The sequence below is a fragment of the Sinocyclocheilus rhinocerous genome, unplaced genomic scaffold, assembly GCF_001515625.1.
Source record: "Sinocyclocheilus rhinocerous isolate Xijiao unplaced genomic scaffold, SAMN03320098_v1.1 scaffold283, whole genome shotgun sequence".
Classification (NCBI taxonomy): Eukaryota; Metazoa; Chordata; class Actinopteri; order Cypriniformes; family Cyprinidae; genus Sinocyclocheilus; species Sinocyclocheilus rhinocerous.
The window spans coordinates 222,521-234,426 of record NW_015627233.1 but is presented as its reverse complement, the minus strand read 5'-3'; the positions used below and the strand labels follow the sequence as shown (position 1 = coordinate 234,426).

General features: G+C 34.4%; 1 protein-coding gene across 1 annotated transcript in view; it reads left to right on the top strand.

The window, feature by feature from the left end:
- LOC107723724 (proto-oncogene tyrosine-protein kinase ROS-like) overlaps positions 1-7,388 on the top strand; it is a 16,046-nt gene extending 8,658 nt beyond the window's left edge. The window contains exons 13-28 of the mRNA XM_016532436.1: positions 982-1,157; positions 1,298-1,489; positions 1,724-1,824; positions 1,968-2,182; positions 2,273-2,445; positions 2,595-2,748; positions 3,613-3,708; positions 3,822-3,951; positions 4,061-4,226; positions 4,344-4,408; positions 5,341-5,470; positions 5,542-5,639; positions 6,167-6,370; positions 6,600-6,734; positions 6,849-7,009; positions 7,134-7,388. Of these exons, the coding sequence (XP_016387922.1) occupies positions 982-1,157; positions 1,298-1,489; positions 1,724-1,824; positions 1,968-2,182; positions 2,273-2,445; positions 2,595-2,748; positions 3,613-3,708; positions 3,822-3,951; positions 4,061-4,226; positions 4,344-4,408; positions 5,341-5,470; positions 5,542-5,639; positions 6,167-6,370; positions 6,600-6,734; positions 6,849-7,009; positions 7,134-7,288 (2,351 nt within the window). The 3' untranslated portion in view covers positions 7,289-7,388. The remainder of the gene's footprint in view (positions 1-981; positions 1,158-1,297; positions 1,490-1,723; positions 1,825-1,967; positions 2,183-2,272; positions 2,446-2,594; positions 2,749-3,612; positions 3,709-3,821; positions 3,952-4,060; positions 4,227-4,343; positions 4,409-5,340; positions 5,471-5,541; positions 5,640-6,166; positions 6,371-6,599; positions 6,735-6,848; positions 7,010-7,133) is intronic.
- The last annotated feature ends 4,518 nt before the right edge of the window (positions 7,389-11,906 follow it).

Here is an 11,906-nt window from a genome sequence, read left to right as displayed (position 1 = left end):
AAGGTTGCATTTATTTGATCAAAAATACAGGAAAAAAACCTGTTATTTTGTGAAATATTATTGCAATTTAAAATAACAGTTTCTATTTTAATATACTTTAAAATATAATTTATTCCTGTGATGCAAAGCTGAATTTTCAGCATCATTACTCCAGTCTTCAGTGTCACATGATCCTTCAGAAATCATTCTAATATGCTGATTTATTATCAGTGTTGGAAACAGTTGTGCTGCTTCATGTTTTTTGGAACCTGTGATACTTTTTTCAGGATTCTTTTATGAAAAAAATAAATAAAAGAAATATTAAAAAAACAGCATTTATTCAAAATGGAAATCTTGTGTTACAATATGCACTACCGTTCAAAAGTTTGGAGTCAGTAAATTTTTTTCTTTCTTTTTTTGAAAGTAATGAATACTTTTATTCAGCAAGGATGTGTTAAATGGATAAAAAGTGATAGTAAAGACTCATATTGTTAGAAAATATTTTAATTTTAAATAACTGCTGTTTTTTTTACTTTTTATTTCATAAAAGAATCCAGAAAAAAAGTATCACAGTTTCCAAAAAAAAAGCAGCACAACTGTTTCCAGCACTGATAATAAATCAGCATATTAGAATGATTTCTGAAGGATCATGTCACACTGAAGACTGGAGTAATGATGCTGAAAATTCAGCTTTGATCACAGAAATAAATTATATTTTAAAGTATATTAAAACAGAAAACCAATATTAGAAATTGAAATAATATCTCACAATATTACATTTTTTTCTGTATTTTTTATCAAATAAATACAGCTTTGATGAGCACAAGAGACTCCATTAAAAAACATTACAAATCTTACTGATCCCAAATTTTTGTAATATAATGCAAAATAAAAAAATATATAAAAATAGCTATAACATTATTTTGCATCTGATTGTATATTTTACAATGCTTCTCACAATATAACAAGGTATATAACATGTTGTCCTTTCTTCATGAACAGATATGGACTGGTATAGTTCCACAATCTACTGGACTAACAGTTCAGGTCACATTAACTGGATTGATCTGGGTAATCAGTCGTTGAGTGTGATGACAATGCCATCACTCATGAATGCTGAAGCACTGGCCTTTGACTGGCTGGGACAGTATCTATACTGGAGCTGCAACACAAATCAAGTATGTATTTATATTAAATAATGCTTGAATGAATGAAAACTGAAAAACATAATAAAAAGAAGCTACTAATACTTTATTGACATTGTTTTGACTATGTGGCAGTAGCAACTAATTGAGAGATATCTTGCATCTCTTATCAGATATGCCGAGGGTCTGTATCTGGTCATGGGGTTGAGATATTTCTCCAAGCAGAGCAGAAGATTCTCAGTTTGGTGGTTGATTCATTGAATGCTGCCATCTACTGGACCACTGAAACATCAGTAGAAGGCTGTAGATTGGATGGAGAAGACTACCAACTCCTGGAAAAACTGAGTGTGTTCTCTGGGAAAGAGGTGAGGACATAAATATACACATAAAACATCAAATACGCTAACATTCAAAGCTTTGGGATCTTGGGGTATTTTAAAATGTAAAGGTAAATTTTCAGCATCATTACTCCAGTCTTCGGAGTCGCATGATCTTTTAATATGCTGATTTGATGCTTAAGAAACATTTCTTATTATTGTCAGTGTTGAAAACACTGACCCTTTTAAACAGTATAAATATTTCACACATTCTGATTATAGGTTGCCGGTATCACTTTGAACATTATTGAAGGAAATCTGTATTGGCTGGTGCAGGACGGCTCCCTTATAAATCTTTACAGAGTGAACATCAGTGGTGACAGGTAGGTAAATATACAAATGTTTAACAGATAGATCTCATTAATGAATGCTATGGTCAGTGACCAGTTTGGCTCGTAATAACATTTCCTTATTGAATAAATGTTGGTTTTTTTAATGATTGCATAAATTCGATTAACCTGTAAAGGATGCAGAAGTCTAAAGCGGTAGAATTTGCAAGATGGACAACATCTCAAATCAGAGATCATCAAGTGGGCTACTACAGCGGACGACTTGTTTGGTTGGATGAGAACAAACAGCTCAGGATTCAGGAGTTGAAGCAAAACACCAGTGTCCTTATGTCTTCCAGCAAAACACTGACAGCTTTTTCGGTTGTACAGCAAATGCTGAAACCTTTTCCAGGTCAGCACTGTGTTAACATATGTTTTATATTGCTCTTATTCAAGTGTTCTTAAAAGTCACTTTGTATGTGTTTTTGTGTTTGTTTTCCAGATGGATTCGTATCTCCTCCTATAGTTATTCCACCTGCAGTTTCCAAAATTGTTCTTGAAGGGAATGCCACATTTATCCAGATACACTGGGAACCCAGCAATATTGACTACGGGACAGTGCTTTATTGTGTGGTGTCTAAGGAACTGTGGAGAAATGTGGAACAGCTTCAAAATGTACTACATCTTTTTTTTACGATTATTTTAAACTAGAGAATGTAAATCCACCTTAAGTTATTTAAATAAATAAAAAATGTTTTTGACCGTTTTTTTTTTTTGGTATAAAGAAAAAACACTGATGATGTATTTCCAACATATTTCTGCAGGTCCCCACCAGATATTGTCATCCTCTTAACACGTTTTCTGAAACAGTCATGAATATCACAAGATTCAAACCAGGAACCAAATTAAACATCACCATAACCCCTTTTTCGTATTGGGGTAAAGGGGAATCAACACAAACAACTCTGATTACTCCAGGTAAGAATCCTACATTAATCATTAAATATAAATATAACAAAAAAAAAGTAAACATAAAAAGCAGCTGATTTAAGAAAACAAAAATGCGTCCATTTTAATGAACGTGTACTGTTTTGCTCTATATGTATTTTATTGTGCTATCTAAAAAAAAGTCACTTTAAATAGTTTTAAAAATTTGCTGAAAATTTTCTCAACCTCGGGCCATCCAAGATAGGTAGATGAGTTTGTTTCTTCATCGGAGCAGATTTGGAGAAATTTAGCAGTGCATCACTTGCTCACCATTCTGCAGTGAATGGGTGCCGTCAGAATGAGAGTCTGAAAAAAGCATCACAATAATTCACAAGTAATACATAATAGTTTTTTTTCTCCAGTGAAAAGGTTGTCTTGTCTTGAAAAATGTACAGATCAAGCACTGTTTACAAGCGTAAACAGTCCAAAACAGTTCTAAACAAAAATGTCTGAGGATTTTGATGTAAGAGGGCAACAGGTGATGGACTTTTTCAATGCATCTCCATGGACGATGGACTCATATTTTGGCCAGAAATATGTTAAAACCTAGCAATGATGGATTTTTTCATACAAACACGTAGCTTTTCACTTCACTGATGGACTGGAGTCGTGTGGATTACTTGTGGATTATTGTGATGTTTTTATCAGCTATTTGGGCTCTCATTCTGACGGCACCCATTCACTGCACAGGATCCATTGGTGAGCAAGTGATGTAATGCTACATTTCTTCCAATCTGTTCAGATGAAGTCTATGAACTACATCTACATCTTGGATGGTTGAGGTTGAGTACATTTTCAGCATATTTTCTTTTCTAGCTGAACTATTCCTTTAATTGCTCTCTGGTTGTCACCCAGCAGGTACTTCATTAGACGCTGACATGACATTGATTATTGTGATTGTATCGATAGCTGCCTGTATTACACTGATTATTCTCATCCTCGCCGCAGTCAGTAAGTACACAAATGACACAGTTCCTTTTGTAGAAGTCTGTTTCATCCTCATATTAAAACTAATGAGAGGATTGGAAAGCACAACATTTGCTTCCCCTGCTGTTTTGATGTAGTTTGGCACAGATGCCATAAGAAAAAGGATCATGGGACAGTTACACAAAGAGGTGCACACGTCCATCCAGATGTAGAGTTGGAGTATATCCGAGGTTCAGTTGGTCTTGGAAATGCCTGCTATGCTATCAGGTACACAGGAACATTGCTTACAAACTAAGGCTTCATTTCAATGTGATTTTGTTGCATCTATAAACCACAAAATATGTTGATATTTAAACAACTTTCCCACATTTCCCAGTAACATACCTGCCCAAGGAGAGATCGAGTCACTTCCTGTGTTTCCTAGAGACTGTCTGAAGCTTCAGAGGTTGTTGGGTAGTGGTGCTTTTGGAGAAGTTTATGAAGGAGTTACAGTTGGCAGCCAAATCACTGAAGTTGTGCCGGAGAGGAGAGTGGCTGTCAAGGTATACATACATATAAAGCCTGTATACTAACATGATTTCTCATATACTTCCACAGTAACTACCTACGGTATATGCTGTTTCAACAATTACAGATTGTGATTATAAAATGTTTCACAGACACTGCGAAAAGATGCCAGTGACTATGAGAAAACTGAATTCTTAAAAGAAGCCTGTTTGATGAGGTAAAAGACATGTTTGCTCTCAGCATCACACTAAAAATATGATTATAATAGGGAACAATGGGGCAAAACAAATGATGATGAGGCCCCCTGGCCTAGAGCAAATGGCAATGTTTGTCATGGGGTTTGTTGTTGATTAGTGTTGTGGGAGAAAATAAAGTATAAAAGGAGCCTTTACTGAGCTGGCTCTGCTGTAAACTACTATTTATTTATTTTCAAAAGTTTGGGTTCAGTGAGAGTATTTCATGTTTTTTGAAAGAAGTCTCATATTAGCAAGGCTGCATTTGTTTGATCAAAAATACAGTATTATTACAATTTAAAACATTTTTCATTCAGAAAATTCAGTTTCTATTGCAATATATTTCAGCATCATTACTCCAGTCTTCAGTGTGACATGATCCTTCAGAAATCATTCTTTTCTTTTTATTATCAAATGGCAATGTTTGTCATGGGGTTTGTTGTTGATTAGTGTTGTGGGAGAAAATAAAGTATAAAAGGAGCCTTTACTGAGCTGGCTCTGCTGTAAACTACTATTTATTTATTTTCAAAAGTTTGGGTTCAGTGAGAGTATTTCATGTTTTTTGAAAGAAGTCTCATATTAGCAAGGCTGCATTTGTTTGATCAAAAATACAGTATTATTACAATTTAAAACAACTGTTTCTATTGCAATATATTTCAGCATCATTACTCCAGTCTTCAGTGTCACATGATCCTTCAGAAATCATTCTTTTCTTTTTATTATAATCATTGAAAACAGTAGTGCTGCTTAATATTTTTGCATAAACCGTGATACAATGTTTTCAGGACTCTTTGAATAACAGAAAGTTCAAAGGGGCAGCATTTATTTGAAATAGAAGTATGGTGTAACAAAAATGCCTTTACTATGACTTTGGAGCAGATTAATCATGCAGTGTTTTGTGTTTGTTGCTATCCAGCCAGTTCAATCATCCTAACATCCTGCGTTTGCTTGGAGTGTGTCTGCTAAACGAGCCACATTACCTCATCCTGGAGCTGATGGAAGGAGGAGACCTTCGTTCTTACCTGAGAGGAGCTCGTCCTACAGCTGTGAGGCTTTGTTTTAATATATGAGGTGCTTTTCTTACTGACTAGCACTCACATGTTCTTATGTCTCATAGAGCCATAAAGAGCTACTGAACCTCACCAGCCTCCTGGACATCAGTTGGGATGTTGCCACAGGATGTGCTTATTTAGAAAGGATGCACTTTGTTCATAGGTAAAGATGTGCTCATGCTAATGCTCACAATGTCAGTGTCATGTCTTTGATTCCCAGGGAATGCGTTAACATATGAAATGTACACCTGGAATGCAGTGTAAATCACTTTGGATAAAAGTGCCTGCGAAATGTGTAAATGTTAATGCATCTAAATTAAACTATATTTAATATGCACAGGGATATTGCTGCAAGGAACTGTCTGGTGTCGGTGAGAAGCTACACAGACCCAGAAAGGGTTGTTAAAATAGGAGATTTCGGATTGGCCCGTGACGTGTATAAGAACGACTACTACAGGAAGAAGGGTGAAGGTCTGCTTATTTAGAAAGGATGCACTTTGTTCATAGGTAAAGATGTGCTCATGCTAATGCTCACAATGTCAGTGTCATGTCTTTGATTCCCAGGGAATGCGTTAACATATGAAATGTACACCTGGAATGCAGTGTAAATCACTTTGGATAAAAGTGCCTGCGAAATGTGTAACTGTAAATGTTAATGCATCTAAATTAAACTATATTTAATATGCACAGGGATATTGCTGCAAGAAACTGTCTGGTGTCGGTGAGAAGCTACACAGACCCAGAAAGGGTTGTTAAAATAGGAGATTTCGGATTGGCCCGTGACGTGTATAAGAACGACTACTACAGGAAGAAGGGTGAAGGTCTGCTTCCTGTTCGCTGGATGTCACCAGAAAGCTTAACAGATGGGATTTTCAATAAATATTCTGATGTCTGGTCAGTATCATGAGTCTTCTTGTTGCCATACACTCTTGGAAAAGAAATTATTCTACATTTGCATATATGGTTTCATGAAGAACCTTTAACATCCATGGAACCTTTCCATTGCACAATGAATGAGTTATATTGGAAAGGGTTCTTTAGATTATAAAAAAAAAAAATCTTCACACTCCAAAAAAAGGTTCTTTTAAGAACTGCTCATTTTCTTATAATTTGCACATTTCAGGGCATTTGGTGTGCTCTTATGGGAGATTATGACATTAGGAAAGCTACCATATCCCACATACACCAACCATGAAGTCTTAAACCATATCAGTACAGGTGCACGACTGCCTTCACCAGCAGGGTGTCCACAGAGATTGTAAGTGATATTAGTAGATGATTTCAACAAATACTTGTTATAAATTGATTGAATGTGAAGACAAAGATATAATATTTACTTTGAATGAACATGGATGTTATTACTGCTTTTTAGGTATAATCTGATGATGAGCTGCTGGAGCAAAGAACCAACTGAGAGGCCAAACTTTCAGTATCTTGAGGAAACCCTGAGGAAACTGAGAGATTATGAGGCGGATAAAAGAGCAAACCAGAACGGAGCAGCAGGTCATGTGAACCAAGCCTACCAAGAAGATGGTATGATCTTAATTTCTTCATATAAAATATACAAATATGAATCAAATGTACAGATTTGTGCACAGATTTTTGACTCATTACTAGATGCACCTCTTATGGTAACTGTATGTGCTGGTTTCTTTAGAAGAGGAGGTCTGCACTGGTGTGGATGAAGATGAAGACCTGGAAACTGGACTGTCTCCTGTGCTCAGCAATGAGGGACTGAATTACTTGATGTATCGTGCTGAGAGCCCGGACAGTGCCCAAACAGACTCATCGACACCCACCGAAGATAGATAAGACTATAATAGCCAGTGTTGAAATCGCTGGCATCCCAAGTTTGCACAAATTGTAAGCTGGACCTCACTTTGTAGTCTTCTTCCTTGTAAATACTGTATAAAACGGCAACAATGAAAATAATAATAGTTGTATTTCATGTATAATGTATAAAAAGTTATATCTGTATTTCCTAAAATAAATACCAGTAGTTGAAATTTTGTTATTGGTTGAATTGGTTAAATTATGCAAACAGCCAAATGAATGAATGTTGTATTTTTTATGTATAGGTATAATGTAGAGTTGAATGAGATATCAACATTATGTAGCTAGAACAACCAGGTTTCTATTTCCTGAAAGAAATACCAGTATAGGTCATTCCTGGGATTCAGTGTCTTTTGGACATCATAACACTTAAAAAATGAAACACATTTTTTAAAATGAATTCTTGTGAAATCATGCAAGGGAGCTGTAAAACATGTGAAAAATAATTTTGGTATATAAATGTGTAATATATACATTTAAGCAATTATGAGCCAAATTAAATGAGGACCAAAAATGTCCACCCTGTTAGGGACAAATGAACAATAATGAATATGAATATTTAAAATGTAATAAAAGTTTAAATACACTACTTCTTCAACTTAAACATCAATTGCTGTCACTGTCACTATGTACACTAAATGTGTCCAGCCTGTTAGATTTTCTGACTTAACAGGGTGGACACTAATATGGTGGACATTTTGACTTAAAAATTAGCCATTACACTAAGTCTGAGCAAAAAAATGCTAACACAGAAGGTCTGTCAAATAAAAAATTGAATGTTTTTTTAAAAATGGTACTTTTACAAATAAGAATTTCTATTACATTTTTTCATTTTCCCTTTAACAGTGTGGACATGTTGAAGTTGACCACATCAGATTGGAAAGATAAAATCAGTAAAAACAGACAATTAACAAAACAGAGGCTCTCACTCACATTCCCTAGTTGTTTTCCCTCCAAGGAAATTATATCAGCTGTTTGATAAGATGTAAATTCCTTTTTCCAACTTTCATTTAAAGGGCCAGTAGTCGAATATAACAGGGTGGACAATATTTTGAGGGACAAGCTAAAAACGTACTAATTTTTTTTTTTTTTTTGCTTTTTTATGAATTTAATATTTGGAAAATATATATACATTAAAGAAAACTATTATTGATATACCAAACAAGGTAAAAAAATATATATATTTTTAAAAAATCACTCATATAAGTGTTGTATTCATTATCAAAATGGGAGACACAGACATAGGAAAAATTGTGATATTCGGTGGTTTAAAATGCTGTAAAATGTTTAGAATTATATATAAATAAAATCTTAAATATGCTTAAAAGGTGATTTTTACGTCAAAGACAACTTTAAAATTTATGTTGTTGAAAATTTTAAGGCAGCAATAGTTTCTACCAACCTTGAGCTGTATTACCACTAAATATTGTGTTTTTAATGTCAACAGATTAGCATTAAACCGATTTTAAATAGTTTATTGGGGTCCAAAGACCCAGATAAGGGGATGACAGGAGCAGGAATATATATCCCTGACTTGGATATATTCATAAGTAAAAGATTATCATCTGAATTATCAATATATTCTGTTGAAATGGTCGCTATTATAGTGGGACTTATGTGGGTAGAGGAAGTGACACCAGACAGAGCTGTGATTTGCTGAACACGCTCCTGGACTCTTGATGGCTTCAGAGTTGAGACAGAACAACTAATATAATAAAAGAAAATCCTGATCGCATAATAGCACAGTAGGTGGCGATATGCGCAAAGATTGCAACTCGCCATAAAACCAAGAAGAAGAAGAAGTTTATTGCACAAAAAATCGCTCCAGATGATAGGAAGACATGAATCTGGTCAATGTAATCATTGTGGACTTCCAGAAACTGTAGAGCATGTGCTGATTAACTGTAGGGCATATGAAAGGGAAAGAATACAGTTAAAAGACGAATTAAAAGAATGTGTTAAACAGTTCTCATAAAGGTTATAAAGCTCTTATTAATTTTCTGAAAATAACAAATTTATATAATAAAATATAGGTAGAAGGGTTTTTATTTATTTTTTATTAGCATTTCCCTTGATATCATCGCCTCACACTCCATCCCAGTAGGTGGCGGAATATGCACCAAAAGCTGGTTTGCCAACCGCCATTAAACATCATAAGAAGAAGTTTATTGCATTGTGATCCTTGACGGACATCCCATGACACCGCCCCTGCCCGACGTATGGCGCTCTCGTGTCACGTGATCGCCCTGGGTGGAAGCAGCTAGTGATGGGAAGTTCGGATCATTTGACCGACTCGGACCTTTGAGTCTCGTTCAGCAAAATGAACGAATCTTTTTTCGAGTCATTTCGTTCATTTTAACAAAATATAATTAAAATGTTACGTGTTACTTCCCTAATATGTCTACTACTTACGCAAACGTTGATCACACTACAAACAATACAAAACTGCTATAAGAAACAGAAAACAAGTCCGTATTTATTTATTTTAATAGCTGAACTGTTAGCAATTTATGTGAAAAATAGTAAAGATATCAAGCCTTTGAATGTTTTAGGGAGTCAGTTATTGATAAGTCAACTAGCAGATGATACCACCCTGTTTCTTAGAGATGTAGAGCAGATTCCAGTTGCCATTAATCTGGTGTCTCATTTTTCAAAAGCTTCTGGTCTGCAATTGAATTTTAAAAAGTGTGAGCTGATGGCACTTCATAGTCATGCTGAATCTCAATTGTTCAATATTCCATTAAAAAATGAGATAAAATATTTAGGAATTGTTATTACTAAAGACCCTAAAATTAGAGAAAAAAGTAACTTGATTGATAATATGAAAAAAAGTCAAAATATTTTAAATATGTGGGTTCAAAGGGATATTTCTATATTTGGCAGAATTCTCATACAGAAGTCAGAAGCACTTTCCAGGTTGATTTACCCAGCATTTTCTTTGAGTATATCTGATAGGTGGATAAAAGACATTAATCAAATTCAGTATAAATTTATTTGGAAAAACAAGCACCATTATATAAGAAAATCAGATGTAGTGAAGCCGATCAGTGAGGGAGGGTTGAACGTAATTGATTTCGATGTTATGAATGGTACCCTTAAGTTGAGGTGGCTCCAAGACTTCCTTAGAAATACACATTCAGTTTGGTTTAGCTTTTCTTCTAAAATTTTTGATTCTCTTGGGGGCATTGATTTCCTTTTAAGGTGTGATTTTGAGCCATCAAAATTAAAGTGTAAATTATCATCTTTTCATAGTCAGGTATTATTATATTGGAAATTAATATACAAACACAACTTTTCGCCACATAGTTGTTCTTTGTGGAATAATAAGTGTATCCTTATTAAGAGGAAATCTGTGTTTTTTCAAGACTGGATGGACAAAGGTGTCTGGTCCATTGTACACATTATGGATGGGGATGGAAATTTTCTTGGTTATGATGTTTTTTGTGAAAAATACAGTATTATTTGTACTAAGGAATTATATGTTTCTTTGTTGAAAGCTGTTCCTGCTGGTTTGGTTCAGCTGATTAAAGGTGCTTTGTGTTATTCACCTGTGATACCAAGATTAGGTAATCTAATCATCTCTGGTATTAATTTTACAGAGCAGAGCTGTAATAATAAGGTTTTAAGAACATTAGTAAATACACAGACTTTCCCTTCTAAAGTAAAGAAGAGACTCCTTGTCTATGATTTTCCTGAAGATAAAGTGGTTCAAATTAGAACAAGATTTCTCTCTTTTCCACTTCTACCAAAGGTAAAAGAAGTTCAGTTTAAAATTATTAACGATATTTATCCCTGTAATGAGTTCCTCAGACACAGGTTTAATTTGGATTGTAATGGATGCACCTTTTGTGAAGCAGAAATAGAGTCATTGGAACATTTGTTTTATTTATGCAAATTCTCAAGGGATGACCTGGATGACCTCTATGCTTGGTTAAGTTTGAAGTATGTAATACCTGACTTTGATTTTAAAACTTTGTCCTTTTTGTCCTTTTGTTGGAATTGTGATGTTGAATTTTTGGTTAATAATATTGTGATTTTGGCCAATTACTTCATTCATAAATGCAGATTCTTTAATAACCCCCCCACTTTATTACTTTTCCAGAAAGATTTAATGGTCTTCTTCAAATCTTTAAAGCTCATGCGTCATAAAAAAGCCCTTAAACTATGTAATCTTTTGAAGGTATTTTTTGATGATTAAGCCCCTTGCATTGTAGGTTTTTTTATTTTTTATTCTTGTATTTATTTGTTTTTCTTTCTTACTTTTCCTGTTATGTTTATTTTGTTTATCCATGTATTTTTTGTTATGCTGCTATTTGGACTTCTTTGAATTGTATTAAGATTTTTCTTACTGTTATGTGTTTGGTATTTATGTTCTTCAAGCAATAAAAAATAAATAAATAAATTAAAAAAAAATAAAAATAAAAAAACTAATCAATTCTCTTTCCGGCTCAGACTGCACAGGGTAAACTTATGGGGCTGTCACGTGATGAACGAACGACTCAAACCCGAAGACTGGAGATGAACTAATCAATTCTCTTTCCGGCTCAGACTGCATAGGGTAAACTTATGGGGCTGTCACGTGATGAACGAACGACTC